Below are 23,569 nucleotides of genomic sequence, written 5' to 3' on the forward strand. Positions count from 1 at the left end.
TTTATTTGATGTTCTGAAAAATAGATAAATACGTACTCTCTATGTAATATACTAATATTATTGAAGGCTCATACGATTTCCCAAAAAAGTGATGACATGTAAATACACTATTCTTTTTAGTTTTGCGACGCGACTAACTGCTAGTGAAACGTTAATAATATATGAACTATTTACTATTTATGCAGTAGCTGGATTCATTGATTATTATAAACTGCACCTATACCTTTTATAGATGTGAACGTGCACTGAAGAAACTCGTCAATCTAAATTAATAAATTAAGCTGCTAACATTTTCTGGAATGCTTTGCACAAAAGATTGAAATGCACAGTACAATTTGGTTATGTATGTGATGGTGAATCCAACCAACGCTTGTTGCTTATTTAACTATATATAATCATTAGATTAAACACCGTCAATTTGTTTGCTACGAATTGATAGTCAACCATACAAGTCTAATATGCACTTTGATGTCATTAAGAACAATAATTACTCGATATACAGGTTTACGGCAACTTATAATAATTACATTTTTACGATGCAAGTTAGCTGTTTTCAAAACCTCTACAAGCTAAAGCTAGTTCCAAGCGTATTTCATTTTATTTTCCATTCAACTACAACAGTTCATCGAGTATCGATGATTACGCTTTGATCCCATTAAGAACAATAACTCGATATACAGGTTTACGGCAACTGATTTTTACGGTCCAAGTTAGCTGTTTTCAAAACCTCTACAACAAGCTAAAGTTAGTTTCAAGCGTATTTCATTTTATTTCCCATTCAACCACAACAGTTAATCGAGTATCAATGATTACATCGCTGAATCCCAAAAAACGAATCGCTATTTAAAATGACTTGTCGAATTAAAAAATTACTCATACAGTGCATCGCATTGATGATAGCTAAGACATTGTTAGTTACTAATATACAGTACTAAAGCATTGTTCAACAACAGCTTAAAAAACAGCGATACTAAAAACCAAATATAGTAGTGCCAATAGAATAGAATAGACTGATACATGAAGAAGTATGGCTCGGCAGCTAATAATTATTATCATAGCTCACAATGTATGTTTTTATCACTTCTGCATTTCGATATAGCTGCAGAGTTCGTCAAGATAATAATGATCAAGATGACAGTATTTCTACGAGTAGAATATACAGTAGTATAAAATGACAGTGCATTAACAAGGTTACTAAACTAGTTCATAGGCGGTACATTTTCGTAGTAAAGATAGCTCAAGTGAATGACATCATGAACCAATATGGGCATCATACAATGCACGACTATTTTACTATTCTTTGAAGTTAATCCATCTAATTCAAAGAATAATAACAAACTAAGATGAAATTAACATTTGAACATTGAAAGTCAAAAATATCAGATACAGGAAAAAGTTCCAGCCTTTCACAACAGACAACAACGTAAATATACATGAATGTAATACGATGCAAATACTACTATAGCACGAATTACGATAATTTATGGTGTCGATACTGTTTGTCAAAACAGGTTCGTTAGTCAACAATTTCCAAACTAATCTCTTCTCGTTTACCATCATTTGCCCAGGTGCTTGCTCTAACTTCTTCCGAATCATTGCAAACTATAATCAATCGATACATTTGCAGCAGCAGAATTAAAATATTTTTAGCGGTGAAAAAGAGAAGCATTGGGCTCATCACTCCGAGATAAAGCAAATAGAATCGAAGTGCTAAGAAAGGACAGTCTTGCATGATAAGAGCGGTCAATGGAGTTACAATTTCAGGATGGCAACATCCTATAGCACTAGCATCTTCCGATCGCGTTCGTCTGACAGAGTTATTACTACCCATTTCGTCAGGTCTTACATGAACACGACTGCCTTTGGTATTTGATTTAAAAGATACATAGACCACCGTATACTGCAGCAGGCTCCAACTCCAAGCCGCCATGATAACCATAACCAATAACCGATTGGATCTGACAATGGGTTCTTTAAATGTCTCAAATAACTCGATAATATCCGCAGCAGTACCAATATAGATTAAAAGTAACTGCGATCGCTGATTGCGAGACAACTTGCCAAGTGGAGCGAGCCATCTTCCGATAATAAGGATGAAAAGAGTTCCTTGTTCAACGGCCAGCAACCAATTTTCCTTCTGTTGTAGTGCGCTATACAACTACGTGTGTAATTATAGTAATTTAACGTTAGTATCAAGACTTTATATTGCAATTGGCTTTTCATTTATTTCAGCTAAAACAATCTATTCAGCAACTTATTTTCTTTTTGTTGTACAAGGCTTCCTTAGAATTGACTATTTATCTATTGAAGCTAAAGTAATGGACAATGAAGCAGGCCATTTTCTTTCTGTTGTAGCGCTGCATATCACTACGTGAACGAAGTGGATCTATACAGTAGAGTGAAAGTATGGCAATGTACCGTTATTAATATCAAGGCTTCCTTGGAATGGACTGTTTATTTATGCAATACGTAGTAAGCTAAAGCAATCGCCATTGCAAGCCGCCCATTTTCTTTGTGTTTTAGCGCTGCATATCACTACGTGAACGAAGTGGATCTATACAGTAGAGTGAAAGTATGGCAATGTACCGTTATTAATATCAAGGCTTCCTTGGAATGGACTGTTTATTTATGCAATACGTAGCAAGCTAAAGCAATCGCCATTGCAAGCCGCCCATTTTCTTTGTGTTTTAGCGCTGCATATCACTACGTGAACGAAGTGGATCTATACAGTAGAGTGAAAGTATGGCAATGTACCATTAGTATCAAGGCTTCCTTGGAATGGACTGTTTATTTATGCAATACGTAGCAAGCTAAAGCAATCGCCATTGCAAGCCACCCATTTTCTTTGTGTTGTAGCGCTGCATATCACTACGTGTACGATGTGTATACGCCTATATACAGTATAGTAAAAGTGTGGCAATATACCGTTATTCATGTCAAGGCTTCCTTGGAATGGACTGTTTATTTATGTAATGCGTAGTAAGCGTAAGCAATCGCCATTGCAAGCCGCCCCTTTTCTTTCTGTTGTAGCGCTTCATGTATCTACGTGTACAACGTGTATCTATGCAGTATAGTGAAAGTATGGCAATGTAGCGTTCGTTGGAATGGACTTTTTATGCACTAATACGTAGTAAGCTAAAGCAATCACAATTGCAAGCCAGCCATTTTCTTTTTGTTCTTGTGCAGCATACAACGGCACGTAGACAACTAGTGATAGTAATCTATCTTGAGTATCAGGCCTTCTTGGAAATTGACTGTTAACCTATTTAATAAGCTAAAGCAATCCATGTCAGCAAGCCATTTTCTTTCTATTCATTCTCGTATGTCATTCAAAATTACTTGTAATTAACTGTTGATTAATTTGTAAATCATTCCCACTTGCAGTTTAGCAACGCAAGTAAACTACTACAGTAATGTTGAGTAGGTTAGTCTATACAAGACTGAATTAATATTTATACAGAATAATACTCATTAATTTTTCCTTTATAATAATGATCATTTACTTGGAAGCGCACAGCGAGCCATTACTGTACCATACGACACACAAAGGTAAAATGAAAAAATAAGCATCACAATAGGGGTTGTTTTTTATTCTCTAGTATTATTCTGGTTATTACGTCCGATCAATGAGAAATTACGTCGCCATTTTACCATTTTCCCTGTTTACTGTGACAAATTAGGTCAATTATCATAATTAATAGGGGGAATACAGTAGTTGTAGAGTGAGAAGGTTGATGACTAGAGTGTTTTTACGGTTTTACTTTTTTAAATAAGTCCACTGCTGCTACTACTACTACTGTCTGTGGTTCATATCGAGAAGAGAGATTCTTTCTTAAGTATAGAATAGCGTTAATCTTTCTTAAGTAGAAAATAGCGTTCAACCGTATTGACGAGATGACCACCCAACAGGATTATTGATCAACTGTGTGATTACCGTCGATATCGAATGACGTACTGTAGACTTAGGATCATATGTAATATACCAGACATATTTTCATGTTGACGAATGAATTATTGGAATATTTTTGATAGGGAATGGAGTCATTGGTCACGGACAGTAAATGATGTCCGCGTACGCGTCCATAAAACAACATTGTACTACGGTAGCATACCAACGATATTTCTTTCTTATTCAATCAAAAGGAAGTTGAAAAGGGATCGCATGACTGTTATTGCAGTTACAATTGGGCACCCCAAAAAAATAAAAAATCAAGATTAATTAAACAAATTGGTTGGAAAGTTAGAATGACACACCTGTTGGAATCCAGACGATTGTGGTTGTGATTGAGCCGACTGTTGAGCAGCGAGACATTGTAACGTTAAATTTTGAGCACTATCTGCAGCAGAAAGTTCCAATATCCAGACAGAAGGAACAAGTCCACACAAGTAGATGAAAACACTGGGAGAAAACCTGATTGATTAAGAAATGATTGTTATTCAACGTGTTCCGATCAGTTTCAAATATCGTCTCTCTCATTTTTGACGACAGTATTGTGAATTCAGGATAAAAAGAAAAGGAAACAATTCAAGACAATGTCGTCTGGCATTAGTGCCAAGGTACTCACCATCCAAGATCTCGACCATCTCGAAAGTACAGTGTTATAACACCTTCAACGAGCAATAATGCAATTGAAGTAGTGAGAGCAAAATAATAAGCATTTCCTGTCTCGCGAAAAACCCGATAGATCGCTAGCGCAGCATGTCCAGCATATAAAGTACGCGCAACGACTCCTTTTAGTATTCTCCATGTCGTATTGCCCATTGCGAAGTCAGAATATAATCAAGCGTTGGTTTCTCAATCAGTCAATCCAATGGTCAATGGTGAAAGGCAATATCGCAAGCAGTGATCGTCAGCCGATGGATAAGAATGAATAGGAAAGGATTGAATAAATCAATGGCTGCAGCCAACACTGGTTAATTGTACAGTAAAGTGAAAAAGGAAGTAAAAAGGCAAAGCTATTGCAAGCGAAAAAGCGACAGGCCGCTCGCTAGTAAGGAGAAAATACAGCCTACGGTTTGTTTGCTATTTTAATACTTTGCCGCATCTACAGATGGACAGGCAGACTGCAGATGGTGCGCCAATGAACAGTGTACTGAGTATTTGACCATGCCTGTACAGTGTACAGTACACAGTGTACAGTACAGTACGGTAGTCATCCCAAAACAAGCAATCTCATTTCATTGGTCAAAGTGTCATGATGTCATCTCACTACTGTATATGTCACTATAGACTCATTGGCCAAAGGGTCATGACGTCATCACACTCCTGTCATGTACACTTGTACAGTGTACAGTACAGTAGTGTGCAGGATGAGAAAATACTGTACTGTACACTGTGGGATACGGATACAGTACCTAGTTTGGGCCAATGAGAATCAGAGTACTGTACAGTACACTAGAGACCCTGTACTGTACAGTACTGTACACTGTACAGTATGAGTCTACAGTATGGTGTACTGTACGGTGTACAGTGTACAGTACGCTAGTATACTCGGTGATAGCCATGAAGGTCTGTGAAAATGCAATGTCTTGGAATAAAATGTCTTTCTACTTCCAGTATACCGTAGACTGAGACGAGAGAGAGAGAGAGAAAGCTGTTTCAGAGAAGAGAACTTGATTACTCTGAAGTTCATCAGGTACAAGATAGAGAGAGAGACAGACAGTACTGCTACACAGAGAAAGGATTCTGAACCCAATACGCTAACACACATGATTGGTAGATAAGTGGGCAATAATATTCCATGTCTCACTGGGAAATGATGATACTGTACAGAGTACAACTATTTCTTCAAATGCACTATACTCCAGTGTTGTCAGTCCAGTGCAGTCCTTGTAACTTTCTTCTTTTTTGTCGACCGCAAGTGATACACTAATACAAATCATGTTATTACTCCTACTGTACAGTGTACACTACTAGTATGGCACAACGTCGTGTTTTGATTTATAGTCCGTCGGCAAGAATACCACAAGAAAGAGCTAGTTACATCGAAGAATACAGCGTATCGATGTCACCTATCGACAGTATCTCCTTTTTTTTAGATAATTCGACTGCAAACAGTGTATCTAGGAAGCATATCCATGTCACCTATCTACCTGTTTTTGGGGGAGATAATCCAACTGCAAATTTTCTTTTTCATGTACAGTATTGCTTTGTGCAGACTATGTTCCTGTTCAAATTGCCATATTACACTACACAACAGGCATAGTACAGTCAGTATACAGTACTATAGTCCTCAGCGTTGTGTATACAGAGTGTGTACTGTACTAGAGACTGCTAAAATGAAAGAGACGAGACAGGAAACGCTAGTTGGCTATACTAATCATGTTCAGACTGATTCCATTAACTGGCCATTTCAACTGTATTTTACGGTACACTGGCTGCGATTGACGTGGCAATGAGCTGCTATGAGCCTGCAACGTTGATTTTGTGCAGTATAGTATAACGTTTTATCGATAGTGTAGAGTAGAATGAGCATAAAAATGATAAGCCTGCACATTCTTTGTGCCCTGTGGTCGTCGTTTCCTGTCGCATCTCTTTCTTTTTGGATTAGTCCGTTGTCGAGGTCTGGCGAATTCTTCTTCTTCTTCTTATGACGTTAGCTGGAGATGAACAATCTGTACAGCGCAGGTCTGTCTGGTCTGTCTTTGTTGCAGCCTGGACAGTACGATAAGCTGCGTACTTTGTACTCTAACAAGGTACTCAGTACAGTGTCTACCGGCAAAATATGGGTAGAAACGTACTGTACTGTACACTGTACAGTACTGTACAGTACTGTACAGTAGGCAAAACAATGATCGTACAGTACGGTACTCAGTCGATTCACAGTACTGTACTGTACGACTGAAGCCTACAATACTGTACAGTCCATTAGTGAATGGGGCTCAAGTTGATTGAATCACAAAACAACGATCGTACAGCACCGTAGTCAGTCGACTTACAATGTGTACTGTCACTACTGTGCGACTGAAGCCACAATACAGTCCATTACAGTAGTGAATGAGGCTCAAGTTGATTGAAGACCTTCGACAGGTGTAATTGTAGTCAGTCGACTCACGCACCAAAACAACGATCATACTGTACTTTAGTCAGTCGACTCACTGTACAGTAGTGTGCGACTGATGCCTACAATACAGTTCATTAGTGCATGAGGCTCAAGTTGATTGAAGCGCAAAACAACGATCGGACCGTTATGTACAGTACACTGTACTCAGTCGACTCAGTGTACTGTGCATACTACAATACTGTACAGTCCGTTCGTGAATGAGACCCAAGTTGATTGAAGCGCAAAACAACGATCGTATCGTACTGTAGTCAGTCGACTCAGCGTGCGCCTGAAGGCTACAAGACAGCCCATTAGTGAATGAGACCCAAGTTGATTGAAGCGCAAAACAACGATCGTACTGTGCTGTACTGTATAGTACTGTAGTGAGTCGACTCAGTGTGCGCCTGAAGTCTACAAGACAGTCCATTAGTGGAGTGAATGGAAGCCCAAGTTGATTGAAGTGCAAAACAACGATCGTATCGTACTGTACAGTACTGTAGTCAGTCGACTCAGTGTACAGTACATTGCGACTGAAGCCTACAATACAGTCCCTTAGTGAATGAGGCTGAAGTTGATTGAAGCGCAAAACAACGATCGTATCGTACTGTAGTCAGTCAGTCGACTCAGTGTGCGCCTGAAGCCTACTGTACAGTCCATTAGTCAATGAGACCCAAGTTGATTGAAGCGCAAAACAACGATCGCATCGTAGTGTAGTGAGTCGACTCAGTGTGCGCCTGAAGGCTACAATAACAGTCCATTAGTGAATGAAGCCCAAGTTGATTGAAGCGCATTTTACCCACAATCCAAGCATACAAAATCTTGTTTGTAGTGGCGTCCAACATCATCTTGATTGATTTTTAGTTGCTATCTTAACGGGAGAAGACATCCATTTACAATCAATTTATCTGCAAGGATGGCGGACAAAGATATAAAGTAAGTTGGAAATGTTGTAGCGTAATGATGGATGGATTGATTGATGGCCACGCGTATTGTGCGTTGATGCTTTAACACGGCTACCATCGGTAGCGATGTTGACGATGAAGTTGGGTTGCAGTGGTGTCGACAACGTTTATCCCCACTGCTTCTTCCTCCGTTGGACGAGTCGATCTTATTTGACAAGGTTGATCATCATGATTGATTTTTCAACGTACGATGGATGCCATGGCATAGCCAGTTAGGCAGCCAATGCGTTGTTACAGATCATGAGTATGTCGACACTTTCGCCAATCGATGTATCTTGCTGGATACAGATCAATTGATATCAACGACAATCCACATCAATTTAGAGTATTGGACTTGACCCAAGGCTATGGAAATACTTTCCATAGCCTATCCTACATGTTAGACTCATCATTGCTGATCGCATGATGAGTCGCTTCTTTCAACAGGATAACTTCTTTCCCATGGATGTCCTGTACCATGGGTAGGAAAGACTTCAAATCAATCCATTCTCCCTAACCCAATCGTCAACCATTTGCAACCATCATCCTCAATCAGTTACAAATACATTGAAAGGTAGACGGGATCAAAAAATCCCTATTCATCCACAGTCTCCATCTTGCTACCGTCATCAACCTCCAACTAGAAATCATCAAGCGATCCCTTTAATTACAGACATCAAACCACCAGTATTAGTGATCGTACAACAGCTGCAACCCACAAGTCAAAGAATCACCTTTTCATCAAGTTGAAATGATTGATTTCACTTGTTTGTACGGCAAACAACAGTCCAACATGGAAAAAAAAAGGCAATCTACAACTCCAATGCAAGCCATGTCATACTCAATCGATAGCCTAATGCTCTACTTTTTCTTCATTTATAAACCCTACCATGACCATTATCCATAACTAGTTTTTCCCTTTTACCCAATAGCAACCTACTGTACTGGTCTACTGGATAGTCGGCGGTACTCTTTGCTTTTTCCATTCACTCACTCAGCGTACTGTAGACAGCGCAATGGATAGACTTGAAAATGATTTATATAAAAAAAAAAGCAATCACTATGTTAGGATCGCTGACAGCTGCAGTCGGTATATCAACGCACCCATTCTCCTCCTCGACTAAAACAGACACAGTACAAACGTTATGCTAGATGGTCTACTTTTCCCTCATGGAAAATTCCATTTTACCCATCAACTTTATTCCAATCATTTCCTGCCCGCTAACGCCATATTCCCTCCATATTCCAGTGAGGCAAAAGAATAGAACAACAGTGCACTTATTGTGTGATTGAACTATTCTTCTAGCATGAGGCTTGAATAAGGAGATTGATTCTACAGTATTGTACTTTTTTTTTTAAACTACCTATGGGTCAAATTTTCCATTTGCATCCTCCACTAAAATGACAACACAACCTCGTTTATCCAATATTGTGTAATAGTATTCACCTCTTTTTCCCCTTCTGTCATCCAATTAGGCAAAGTAAGCGACTACAGCAAACTCAAGCGCAAGTTGATGAGGTAAGATGCTGTTTTTGTTACTAAACTTGAAGAATACTGTCATACATAATGTATCTCTATCACCAACATGATCGTCAAAATATGTTCAATTCTTTTCCCATTTGGACTTGCTATTGTCGACAAAGTACGGACGTACGGAGAGGATTGCGTCCATCTTGTAGTCAATACAATCCATTTTTTTTTCCCCCCCCCCCCCCTACCATTCGGTAAGTATTTTTGAAACGAAATCAAGTATCTATTATCGTCTGGTACTTGTCGATACAAGAATGTACAAATGCTTGATAGCCTCTCGTTGTAAAAGCAATTTTCGTCTGTTGACTGTTTCGTATTTTAGGGGGGGGGGAATTTTTTTTATTTTTTTATTGACTTTATCCCTGTATGATGATGATGATGATATTGGAGATGATACTTTCAAACTGCAGGCCTATCGATACCCCTTGTAGTACTCCAATTTACAAAGGACAGCAATCTCTCTCTACGCAATTTTATCCAAATGATGATGATGCAGTGGACTTAAACAAGATAATCTTGAGTTTACAACTTGCAGTAAGGAAATGATTGCAGTTCCAATACCCAATAAGTACGTAATGATCAATTACTCAAGTAGTCATTGCACTTTTCAAGCACTTGGCCTTGGACACAACTTTTAGTCTATATTCAGCCAATACACTACTAAACTTGGACAACATCGACTGTGGCAGCAAACACTCCGCCATACATCACAGTCCAGCATAATGTAGTCAATCATACTCAATTAAGTCTATTATTCACAGTCAATCCGTCTGTTGATGATGTGCATAATGAACTCGATCTCTTCCTTCCAATTTCTTCCCTTCGCCATCCGATGAAAGCGGTCAAAAATGGCGCTCTCTATTTTGGCTGGAATAGTGCTACACTAGAGTGGAAATCAACTTACATCCAACATCGACTTTTGCGCGACAGCAACTATTGTCTTATCGTGGTAGTAACTCGATTACTAAAGACTTGGCACGGCATAGGATTTGCACCTTGACGAAGGCTATTATTGATCATCGTGTCCGTCCGAAATTCTCAAGGGACAAAACAGTATAGAGAAAAGAAACTACAGTACGCTACTTGAACTGCTACCAACGAAAAAATGGAAAACTACAAGGCCTTGCATTTTCTTTCATGATCACTTCCTTATTCGGTCATAATGAATCATCATCGATGATGTCAAATACATCAACGTCCCCAGTAGTTAAATTGGAAAGAATGAATGATTCCTCCTATGAATAAACCGTCCTATTTTGATAATGAGGATTTCGCCATTGGTGACTAAAATCGATGCTGGCGTGTGCCATAAAATGCAACATTCATACTACAACATGCATGAAAATCCATTTTAACACGCTATACTTTGTGTACAGTATGTTGAAACACCATGATGGATGTTCATGTCGTAGTCCTCTAACATTATTCTATCCATGGATGATGTACAAAGCATAAGAAAATTGCAATTACAATAATTATCTTTCAAATGGCGCTCTTGTAGTCAGTCATACGCTACCAACGATCCAATCGAACCACTACAGTACTGCAGAAAAAAAATTGTTGTTCTTACTATCGCTGCTGTCAGTACATCATTTCTTAAACTTGATCAATTCAACTCTATCATGAAGAGAGTTGAACGATTATACACTTATTAAAATGTTTATGATACCAGACCAAACTGATTGACTTATTCAATTTGTATCAAATTTATTAAGGTTGTCGACATCATGAGAGTAAATGTCGATAAAGTTTTGGAACGTGATCAGAAATTATCCGAATTGGACAACAGAGCTGGTAAGGATATGCTTCTTCTTATTCTATATATATCTATAACGTAGAAAGAGAGAAGCGTCGATACGAGTAAGAGCAGATATCCATGGCGAGTTGAAACAGTCTACCCCCGATTTTCCTGTCATGAAACACTTTTCTTCAAATCACCTATATATTCTTATATTTTTGAATGCGCTTTCAGGCATGCCATCACATTGTCCTACAATATTCTGGTCTTGATGATAGATATGGCGTTATGGAGAAATGATTAGCATCATTTTTCCCTATCTTGTAGTCAATTATCTCTTCTATAGCGTAATTATACTATATGGTGAGTATATACACTACCGTTGACGATCAACTCGCTAGTAAGAAATGAAGATTAGCTAAATTAGCTTTTTTAATTGTGAAGCTACTACAAGGAATAATGTATTTAGATACCAAACATAGAGCAGCAGTGATTGAACAGTACTCGACTTGAGATTCGCTTCTACCGTCTAATTTCTACATCACAATATACCTATACACTTTATTTCCGTTGTCTGTGAAAGTGTGCCTGTGGACGAGAGATGATAGAGCTCTACTATACCATTCTTTTTACTATTTCTAGCTTGTATTACTTTTTTAACCTGTATATTTCATAAATTAGGAAATCATACGGTGATGTACAATTAATTTTCTTGTTCTAATATACCGTACTGTATACACTACGTCAAAGTTTTCCCCTCTCATATTAGTATATCGATAACGCTATAAATTTTTTAATTTATAGCGGGTGCTTATGCAATCGTATGCAGAGCAATCAAACTTTAGAAATATGCACCTTATCATTGATCAAACCTTCTGTCATAATTGTTTACAATCGATGAAATCATAATATTAGTTCTTACCGTATAATCGTCAAAGTAAATGTTACGTGTTTGATGTTTTATGTTACAGTTGTAGATGTATAGAAATTAGCTTTTTTAACAATTCTGAATGAATGATCACACTGTAGTGATACCGATAGTGTGTTGCTAATAGTAGTCATAACACACTCTAGCTAGTGCAGAACATATTTAGCGCAAAGATTGAATTTTCCCCCTGATTGATCAAATAATATCATTCATACGTGTATCCACCCCATGCGTATATCCTCCCCCCTTCTGAGCGATTTTTCAAGGAATCCATGAATGTAAATCAATCGCGCTTCATTTTGTAATCAATACCAAATTCACATTAAAGCTCAATGATTGATATTTATTCACTAATAAAACCCACACTTTGCTACCTATCACAATATACAGATGCGCTACAAGCTGGAGCTTCACAATTTGAACATAGCGCTCATAAATTGAAACAGAAATATTGGTGGAAAAACATGAAGGTTAATTGAAGAAAAATTGATTATAATATTATTAGCCTATAGACTTAGTAATGGAAATGTAGCTATTGTACTATTTAGCAATGATTATTCTAATTTAAAATGATATTAAATACTCCGTCGTAAGATAACTCCACTTTCATCATCGATGCAATATCAATGCAATAATGTATTCTTCTTCTTTTTTCTAGATGATGATTTTGCTTGTAGCAGTCATCCTTATAATCCTCATTGCGATTGTCAGTACGTTCTGTAATATATTCATGCATCGTATTATTCTAATCTCTATCATAAGCGAATTGTAAGATAGCTACAAGAATGGAGATCGATTGAATACAAAATTATACAAGAGTGATTATTATTTAAATGATCATTAGGACCAATCCTTTGATACTAATTTCTCTTATTTACATTCCTTAATTTGCTTTAGTTTGGGTAGCTACAAAGAAATAGCCAAACAACAATGATCAACATTGATTACAATCAACTTTCGACTCCATTGATTGTATTTCATGCATTTCATGATATTTAGAATCAAATTTCTGAATTGTTATTATGCGTAGTCACTATTACATATCCATCAAAAAATTATAGACTCGTTATATTTAATGTTATAAATATAGCTTCCCGGTTTTTATGACCCATATCATTATCGCATGCATTAGCGTGTGCTAACTAGAATTTATCGTTGCTTTTAGATTCTTGTAATGTAGCATAAAAGAAACTCTCTATATATTTGTCTCTAAACTAGTTGTATCAATTTTAGGGATTAGCTTTAAGTTCAATTATTATTATTATTATTATTTAAGCCATATTTAAAAATTAATACCACGTGCTGCCATAAATCATCCATTATTATTACATGTATCCCAATTTTCAGTAACAGAAACTGAATATGCATATACTAGTACTACTTGAAAAAAAAGATATTGTGTATGTGTACTATCTAATATAGTCTAGCATTAATAGTAGGTGATTGATTTGAACATGATTAATCCTATACAGTATTTACCAATAGAGGTATCCCTATTTTAATAGGAGTTAATTAGTGTGCATTATTATAGCATAAGCCATCATTTCCGATTATTCTAGTGGAGTAATTGTTGACCCGATCGACGGATGCTCCAGTCTTACTTGATAGTTTTATCTATAGCATATTTAATCAAAGAATTCTATGAAATATATTATCTCTTCCTGAGCGCTATGACACTACGCCATTAATTCCTACGCAGAGGATTTACAAGGATCAATCCAATAAGGTAACCGAGATGGATTAAGTGCCTTTTTTGGATAGATCTTTATGGATAAAATGCTCACCTTTGATTAACACCCGAAAAATGATGTAGTGATGTCTTATCAATGAAATTAATGGATGTACGTATGTTATTTATATAGCAATCTATAGAATACTTATCGAGATAAAACCGAATATGCCGTAGCTGTGAACGGGGTTGTCTGTTCATGATACGTGAATACATGTAAAATTAAAAGCAATTGAACAATTTCTCTCTTGTCATGATCCTTCGAGTAGAATTGAACGGTATTAGTAATGACTATTTGCCAAATTGCAGGATACTGTAATAGTGTTGGAACTGAATTGATTCGATCAGTTGGCCATTGCCTACCATAATGGTAATACTATCGATATGATTGGATTTTCCAAGCAGTATTGCTACTAATAGTACATGGATAATAACTAGTTTCACTCAGCTACATAACTTAATTGATTAATATACTGATCGCCATACACACGCAAAATAGTGTCAATTCAACGCTCTTCTAGGAGTATCGATTTCAATAGTACTTGACTTAAATAATTGTAGAAATGCAGTTCAATGCTATTGCAAAGTACTTGACGATATACATCAAAATGGAGAAGGACATCAATCAATTTATACACATGTAGCAATTAATCTAGCAATTACTTTCAACAAGACATTCTAAAATTGTTGTTGTTGTAATGATGATCTTTACGGAAGTTAGAATGCTACATTATGCTATTTTCGTATACTGCTGCAGCGTTCTTTCTTCCACGTCACTTCCTTGAGCTTTTCTTTCATCCAAGACTATAAAAATCTCTTTCAATAACTGTCGATTCCACCTAGACTCCAATGGACGACTAAATTACATTATTCGCTCGGATAACATTCCATTTTTATGGTGTTTGTAAGTATGTAAGAGATCAAAGGAGCGGATTTTAAATTTGCCATTACGATGCCAAAAAAAAACAGCGTGCTATCGAAAGAAAGAAGGTAGAGAATGGCTCTGTGCCATTGAATATAAATACCAGTAAGTACAAAAACTGATGAATATATCAAACATTGGTCTGTACTTTCCTTAAATAAACTGACAAAAATGGGCGCAGCGAAAAACTAGTTCGAGTTCGATTAGCAAACTTTGAAAGTAAAATTTTCTTTCTTTCAATAAAATTGACAAAAATCGGCGTGGCTAAAACGAGCTCGAGTACGATTAGCAAACTTGGAAAGTTGAATGTTCTTTCTTTCAATCAATTGACAAAAATCGGCGTGACTAAAACGAGCTCGAGTACGATTAGCAAACTTGGAAAGTTGAATGTTCTTTCTTTCAATAAACTGACAAAAATCGGCGTTGCTAAAACGAGTTCGAGTACGATTTAACAAACTTTGAAAGTAAAAAATGTTTTCAACTGCATGACAATTCCCCCAATGGTAGATCCTGGACATCAGCATACTACTAATCATGATGATATCAACTGCAATACCAATTACTCCTTTCACCCTATTATCAATATAGTATTCAATACTCAACAAATTCGATCAATTAGGATGCTGACTACTGTTTTAATTGATCAAATGGTGATGACTTCGTTCTGCTGTATTGTAGTTATTTCAGTAGTAGTATAAAGCTTATCGTACAAAAATAGAGGTATCGAAAATGGAAACTTCTCGCAATAGTGAAGGCACCTCTGGATTGAAAGCAACTACTTGGCAGTTGAAATTGGAGCACGTCTAACTTGACTACAGACTAAAATACTGTACATAATTTTATTGTTAGTAAATTAGCAAGGCCAGACTTTACCCTATAGGTCAATCAATGAATACTACTGACTGTATTGAGAATTGAGCAATGCAAATACTTGCATCTTGAAGTCTTTCAATGGAGTCCTTTTATTTACAATACGCTTGCAAACATTTCGTCAAGAAAAGAATCATGCAATGTTAACAGGTCATGTTCAATATTATAGTTATATACAGAAAAAGGGAAAGTGTATTCCATCGAAAGGTTGCTCGAACACAATCATGTACATAATCGTCCTAATGTAGCAATAAATTGACGACTGTAACAAAAAAGGTCAATTGGTAAACACTGACGGTTATGCAAAACTCTCGATTGAATTATTTTGTACACCAATAGTTACTACGGTCGAATAATATCAAATATTCTACTTAACCAACTTCCTACTGCATAAATTTCAACACTAACCATTAGCCATGTTAATCCATATTTCTACACAAAGTACATCTAATATACATTTACGCGTACATGTTATAGCTATTGAACTGGCAACTATTCAACGAATTGCAATACAATTTTATAGACATTCATCCTGCAATACTTGTATGGGGTGATTTGATAAAAAAAAATAATAATTATGATAGAATAGAGGTAAATAGGGTTCATTTGTCAGCATGGCATACAATCAAGATTCCAACGTTAGCAAAAAGCCCATATAATACTCTACTCCAAAGGAAGATAGCTCTACGCGTTATTCTATGCATTGAGCAGAATCTTCAATTCTCTTTTTGATAGCATACGCGTAGATGATTGCATTGGCCATCAGGGTAGATAGGATGATGAAGACTACATCGATTCTGAACTATTTTCTTTTCTTACTTGGTGCCATTTGGTAACTATTGGCATTTTTATTGCCAGAATGTTGTGTACAACTAGGGCAGATCCAGTTACCAGATGGAATGCTATCCAGTCCGACGCAAAATGTATGATAGCCTCGATCACAACGATCGCAAAACATCATCTTATCCTCGTCATAAGGATCGCTGCATGCTGTGCACGTTTTGCAATCCATGCATTGCCAATGGTAGGTTTGAATGACCTTGACCATTTCAGGCGTTAATTCAAGGCACGTTGGATGTGTTAAGCTGCCACATTGTGAACATTTAATCAATTCTTCAATCTCGCCTAAATCATTGACATATTCGCTAGCAAAGCATACACCGCATGAATTGGTTGATACTGTTTTATTGGCAGCTAGCTTTCCTCTGGCGTTGCCGATGTGATCACTACTGGAGTTACGACTAAGACCATTTTGACTGGTTTTGAGAGGTGTGTGGATCAATTCTTGTGGCTGATTACGAGATCGATCACTATCCATCGTTTTATTGCTATAATTGGACGCAGCAGAGAAGGTCTGGTTGCTATCCTCTTCATGGTTGGATTCAGTTGAATTATGGTCAGGATGGGAGTTAGTATTGGGATCAAATGGTAGTTTTAAGACAGTTTTGACAGGCATAGCTTTGAGTTGTTCAGGTGTATATCGATAGAAAGAGTCAGAATATTGGCCAGAAAGAATAGCAACAGGATAGCCACCTTTTCGAGTGTAATCGGGATGTAGTCTTAACGTTGTGTTGGCGGGTACATGAACTCGCTGTGTTTGTATATCGAAATAGCAGCCACGTTCTTCTCGACGCTCCTTAGCTAATTGACTATTAAATTCAGCAGCATGATAGACTGCTTCATTAAAAATAACTTGCTGTTTGCTGAGATTACTTAAATTATTAGCCGATGACGTTTGACGTCGTGGTTTCTCTGCCGCCCGACTGGAAGACATGGGTGCAGCAATTTTGCTGGATTTTGCATATTCTCGATATCGATCAGGATATTCATTTTGCATCACTTCAATAAGCTTAAAATTACATTGGATAGCAACTATTTTAGCAAGAGGTTTATTGTCTAATAATCCAATCTCTCTGAGATGTTGGCGTTCTTTAAGGCCAATTCGACGTCGATTTAAGGATAAATAGCGCTGATGAAAAGTAGGTTCATCTAGAAATCGGCTTAACAACGATTGCAATGCATAGTAATTGCCACTGGATGGTGGCCATTGATACTCAAAGAAAGGTAATTTTACTTTACGATTGCTTTTTTTAGCTTCTTTCCTACTGGCTTTGCGATTAGCCTTTCCATGCATCGTCGTTGTATTTTGATTGCTGGTTGTCTTGTCGCTCGATCGCTGAGACGATGCTAGGTCGGCTTTCTTCTTGGCAAGGACTTTATTGCGGTTTTTCCGACTGGATTTTCGGTAGGAGAGTGTCATTATCAAGCTATGCACAGTATTGAGTCAATTCTTGACACAATAGAGAGATGAAAGAGTCAAGTGATGAATAAGGAAAGGAATACAACTGGTTTCTCCTCGACTTTTAGCCTTGCTTCTGCTTTAAATGGAGGATTTGCAGTCATCGAAAGCCTTCCAACTCCACTCAGGGCTAAGGCTAGTGTCTGCTCTTTTTGGGCGACTCGACTACTTGCACGCTATGATTGTCTACACGCTGGTCAAAAGCTACTGCTTGGCAGGGGTATACGGTACCCATTACTGGGGGACCTTCGTCGTGGACTCATGGTCCATCAGCAGAGTGCCGTCATTCCGTCAGTCGGTGCACTCGCGGAATGGACAGAGTTGCCTCCATTTCCATCATGTTAATATACAAACTAGTGGATGGTAAAAGAAGCGTGTTTTAGCCTTGTTATAGTCGGTGTACTGTACAGGCTAGCCATTGGACTCCGACAACAACAACAAGACTAAAGCAGCTCACTGTAAACTTTGCAACCGATCTATTTACTGTAGAAATGAACCCAGGTCATGGATTTGTCTCATGTGACTGTGTACTTGAGGTCGATCCCTTTGCAGTGAGAGTTCCCGCATTTTAAACGCCATGAGCAATAAGCACCTGATTGAATCCTATTCCTATTTCAATCTTACAATTTCGTGTTAGAACAAGCACTGCTAGATGAAGGAATTCTTGGTGTACCATGTTGTAAACACCTGTATATTTTGCACATTTCCGGCTGGCCGGTGGTCGTCCAAAAGCAAAAGCATACAGGGACAGTCCGACCATTTAGTACTACTCTGGACCTGCAGTACAGCACAAGCCTGTCAATGCACGGTACATTGCACAAGTGCTCCATGCAGTACTTTACTAGTAGAATGCGAACTCCAATTTGCATGATCAATGGATCATTCATTCGATAGTGGTGAAAAATGGAAAGAAACTTGGTCTAAACAAATTGATTTTCCTGCACTTTGGATAGGGTTGAAAAGGGAGGCTTGCAAGATCAATCAATCTATCTATCTGTCCGTCCTGCAGCACAGCGTGCATGCGCAGTATGCAGTATGCGCTGCCTACGGGTACGGTACGCAGAGGTACCGCAACGGTACTGGTATTACACTCATGTCGAAGTGCAGTACTCAGTCACTATAGTAGCCAATGGTTGCAAGAGTCTGTGGTTTAGTACACTAGTCGTCAACCTATGCATTCGTATAGGGAGATCAGCGTGGATGCAGTGTTGACTCCAAGCTTGCGCTAGAAATCCTATTGACAACCATTACAAGATCGATCAGTCTGTCCGTCTATCCCACACTACAGCGTGCATGCGCAATATGAAGCAGACGCTGCCTACAGGTACGGTACGCGGAGGTACCGCAACGGTACTGGTATTACACTCATGTCGAAGTACAGTTTTCAGTCACTATGGTAGGTAATGGTTGCAGGAGTCTGTAGTTTAGTACACTAGTCGTCAACCTATGCATTCGTATAGGGAGATCAGCGTGGATGCAGTATTGACCCCAAACTTGCGCTATAAAATCCTATTAACAACAATCGACGGCAGCCATTGCCAATCCACCAAATCAATCTTGGAATTAAACCATCGCTGGAGAACCAGTTGGAATTATTACAACATCGTTATATGGAAACTGAAACCTTGACTGTAGTCATGCCTAATCGTCAAGACTTTGAAAAATTAGATATTAGCAAGAGTCGCTTTCCATATTGTATCGTTTGGACACCTATCCCCTTGTTGACGTAAGTCTTGCCAATGGAGGAGACGATGGATATCAATATCCATCAACACTGATGACAATCCCCTTGTTGAGTAAGAGGGAAATAATGCGTTCTACAAGTGAACCAATAGACAATCCATTCGGTTATTTGAATTAGGAGAAGATGATATAGCGTCAATGGTAGTTTAAGTCTAGGCAGAAATTGCATCAAGTCCATTAGTCTAATCCAATTGATCTCACAAATCGATTACGGTATCAAGTTAGGCCCAAAAGATGCGATAGGCTCCATCTTTGCGCGAGTCGAGAGTGATCCAATAGTAAAATTGAATAAGGATAAAGCACCATGGGCCAAGATGGACACCATGATGAATAAATCATTCTTTTTTGTTGTTGTTATTATTCATTAAAGATCGAATGCAAACATCATCAAATGATTCGTCATACTATACGAGTTATACGAGTACGGAGTAACCTATTTGTAGGCCTAATGTTGCTATTGATGATGTTGTTTATACGCCGACTGCACGCGTAGTACTATTTTCATAGCGTCAATAAAATAACCCCAGTTGTAATCTTTATCCTTGCTCTTTCTCATCAATAATAAGTAAAGTCGATGACGCTACACGTATGACTACCAGCCTAATGTTTTAACTTCTTTCGCCATGCAATTTGTAGATGGCTCTTTCCCTTCATTGGTCATATGGGAATTGCTGTATCATCTGGAGTGATTCGAGATTTTGCTGGACCATACTACGTTTCTGTAAGTTGAATCCACTCCATCGTCCACCATTGATAATAGTTTACATGAATTGCTTTAAACAAGATTCATCCATAAAATACTAGGACTAGAAAGTAAACCATTGCACGAACTAAAAAATGCGCATATCCATTTTTTATAAAGATTTGCATAATCATCCAATTGATCGACTAACGATAATGCACACCTAAATACCAACCTATCTCTAATATAGTCTATTATAATTATTGAAATGATAGGAAGATAACATGGCCTTTGGTAAACCGACTAAGTAAGTTGCGATACTCTGTAAAGGTAAAATGCTGCCTCACGCACCATAAGCATTCAACGATGGTAAATCTATTTTCATTTAGATATTGGCGATTGAAGCCGACTGGTGTTGCCCACGCCCATAACAACTGGGATAAAGCAATAGCGATTGCATCTGAGGAATATGGCCGTAGAATGGTAAGGAATGACCATCTGTAACTCTACATTTTTAAAAATTATACACAGTATGATTTTAAATTCAAAAAGAAAATGAAATCGATTTGATCGTATACATAAACAATAGTACAACTTATTGATTTATTTCTATCTTAATTCTGTAATTCTGATTATAACTATCATATAGCACAATCTATGTTGTGATAACTGTCATTCCCATGTTGCAATGGCCTTAAATCTAATGGAATATAATGGATCACAGAACTGGAACATGGTTAAATTAGCTTTTTTTATGCTTGTTTATGGCAAGTATGTTAGGTAAGCTATTGTCGAATTAAAATATTAATCGGATACAGCCTGTGTACAGACTAGCTAATAAGAGTAGAATGAATTTCACATTGCGTGCTTACATTGCCTTTCGTAAAATTCAGTTCTTGCACGCTATCGACGATCTTATCTGCTAATAAACGTCTGCATTACATATACTCAGTGTATACTCAAGTCTACGTTATATTATAATACCATCACCAAATAGTCTTAGTTTATGCGATACTAGCAATGAACTAATTATATATATTATATACGAGTATATATGAGAAGAAAAGTAAACTTTAAGCAAATTAACCATGTATTGTGTTTATGACGTATGCGCCTGTTTATAACCATCTCAGCGTTGGAGGATTCTTGAAAACATGGCTACCGTTCCTAATCTTTGCTTCAATCATTACGACGATTGTCCTTTGTGTCAAGTTTCTAGCTCCACAATAATGTCGCATCGACAGCATGTAATAGAATAAAAGATCTGTAATGACAGTTTGGCTAATAATATCTTAAAGTTACGATCGAAGGTACTCTATTATCATGGCTTGATGTGACTAATGTTATGATATTTAAAACATGAACACTGTACAGCTTGTTAAAATGATTTTACTCGTCACTGTAAAGGCTCGATTGTATTTGTTCAACAAACTACGATCTCAAGTATAGCAGTTCGAAATTTTATGATTGTTAATTGTATGTTTCGATCAAAGTTAATTATACCTTCTATAGCTTTATCTCAAATTGTAATGTATTCCTCTATAACTCATAGCATAATACATGTACATGTCGTCATGCACAATTTCGCGATTCATCAAATACCGCATAGTAGTCTATATCAAAACCTAACGACTATAAAAGATTAACAAGTACAATTTACAATTAGTTCTCAGTCAATTTGATAATCAATTTAAAACGCTCGCATTTTATTGTTCAAGTCAAATTTTCTATTTCACATTTTAATCCATAAAATCATAGTGTATTACATCGAAATGCAAATGGGAATAAAATGTTTTTGGGCTTAATACCAAAATATATGTATGACTACTTATTCTATGTAGCATTAACATAAGCATTTATCTAGATTTGGAATATTTGTCTACCTGAAAATATGTATTACTATTGACAGTAACGGCGCAATACTAAGAGCAATTGCATTTATTGCCAGTTTACTTACCCATTCATAGGTAGACAGTTAGCTATACTTAAACAACTAAATAATTTTCACATAAAATACGTATTTGCAAAATGATCATTTCAATTTTGTTAGAGCAACAGTTATGCCATAGACTGAAATAATATCGTAACATCGATTCTAAAAATTGAACGTACGGCCATACCGTACGTTCCTTGCACAACTACTGTAGAACTACTGTTCGCTTAATCTGCCTATACTATAGCTAGTAAAATCCGATAAATGTATGATCTGAAATAAATAACTGGGATATATCGCAGCGCATTTCTTGAACTGATGTGCAATTAATAATGAATACATGTACTAAGTTGCGAACAGATTGGTGTAATGTATAAAGCCAATTCTTTTTAAACTTTGACTTCGCCTGATTTATCATCCACAACATCAGCCTGTAATTCATCATCGGATTCATCGGAATGATCACTATTATTTTTCATACTAAACTTTGCAACAGCTTCTCTGACATCCTCTGGAATATCTGATTTCTCTTTCTTGCTAGAATCATCATTTCCCGTTAAATTACACTTTTCCTGTGAAATGTCTACTTTTTCTGATTCTGAATGGCAAAGATAGTTATTTTTTACTAAGCTCTCTTTGACAACTTCAGGAAAATTTAGCTCTGATATCATTTCCAGTTTGGAAGGTCCTAAAGACCGACGGATATTAATTTTGCACATCTGACTAAGCGGCATTGGGGAGCCTATTAACAGAATTAACTCAATTAAGGTCAATGCCTTAAAGCAGTACTGATCTCATAGCATTGTCATTATTGATGTTAAAACTACTATTATCTATCCAAATTAAATTTAAAATGAACTTACCATTAACTGATTGTACGATATTTTTCAAGAATGCAAATCTTTTTAAGTGTTCTCTAGTAGCGAATGGTCGATTATATTGTTGATCGACTAAATCTATCACCGTACTACCAGCATTATCGGGTACATTCACAGGTGCACCATATGAAAGCAACATTTGTACTAAGTCTTCACATTCTTGGCCGCTAGCAATAACTACGCAGAAAAATGAATAAGCACATGTTATACGGGGATGTTAAGATAATTACTGTAGATGTAATATCTTTGTAAAGGCTTTAAAATTGTTGGCAAAAGTAAATGTTATGATATACATTAATATGACGATAGATGATGAGTCAACTAGGTCAGCA

General features: G+C 37.2%; 4 protein-coding genes across 4 annotated transcripts; 2 read left to right on the forward strand and 2 right to left on the reverse strand.

Annotated features, from left to right (window-relative positions):
* Window positions 1-1,516: 1,516 nt before the first annotated feature.
* TRIADDRAFT_57528 (uncharacterized protein) lies at window positions 1,517-4,762 on the reverse strand (the record flags this gene model as incomplete). The annotated part of the gene is made up of 3 exons (XM_002113730.1): window positions 1,517-2,158; window positions 4,255-4,411; window positions 4,566-4,762. The coding sequence occupies 3 exons, from the start codon at window positions 4,760-4,762 to the stop codon at window positions 1,517-1,519; spliced, it is 996 nt and encodes a 331-aa protein (XP_002113766.1).
* A 4,690-nt stretch (window positions 4,763-9,452) lies between these two features.
* On the forward strand, window positions 9,453-12,953 carry TRIADDRAFT_26877 (vamp; the record flags this gene model as incomplete). Its single annotated transcript, XM_002113367.1, has 4 exons — window positions 9,468-9,503; window positions 11,231-11,309; window positions 12,572-12,651; window positions 12,840-12,953. Coding segments are annotated over 4 exons (309 nt in total), but the record flags the coding sequence as incomplete, so codon positions are not given.
* Window positions 12,954-16,504: 3,551 nt separating this feature from the next.
* TRIADDRAFT_26973 (uncharacterized protein) lies at window positions 16,505-17,836 on the reverse strand (the record flags this gene model as incomplete). The annotated part of the gene is made up of 1 exon (XM_002113731.1): window positions 16,505-17,836. One exon carries the CDS (start codon window positions 17,834-17,836, stop codon window positions 16,505-16,507), a length of 1,332 nt encoding a protein of 443 aa, XP_002113767.1.
* A 1,802-nt stretch (window positions 17,837-19,638) lies between these two features.
* On the forward strand, window positions 19,639-21,656 carry TRIADDRAFT_57530 (uncharacterized protein; the record flags this gene model as incomplete). The annotated part of the gene is made up of 6 exons (XM_002113368.1): window positions 19,639-19,727; window positions 20,381-20,465; window positions 20,702-20,733; window positions 20,816-20,909; window positions 21,076-21,206; window positions 21,560-21,656. The coding sequence occupies 6 exons, from the start codon at window positions 19,639-19,641 to the stop codon at window positions 21,654-21,656; spliced, it is 528 nt and encodes a 175-aa protein (XP_002113404.1).
* Window positions 21,657-23,569: the final 1,913 nt, after the last annotated feature.

Source organism: Trichoplax adhaerens, genomic scaffold, assembly GCF_000150275.1.
Source record: "Trichoplax adhaerens TRIADscaffold_6 genomic scaffold, whole genome shotgun sequence".
In the NCBI taxonomy this organism is placed as follows: domain Eukaryota; kingdom Metazoa; phylum Placozoa; class Uniplacotomia; order Trichoplacea; family Trichoplacidae; genus Trichoplax; species Trichoplax adhaerens.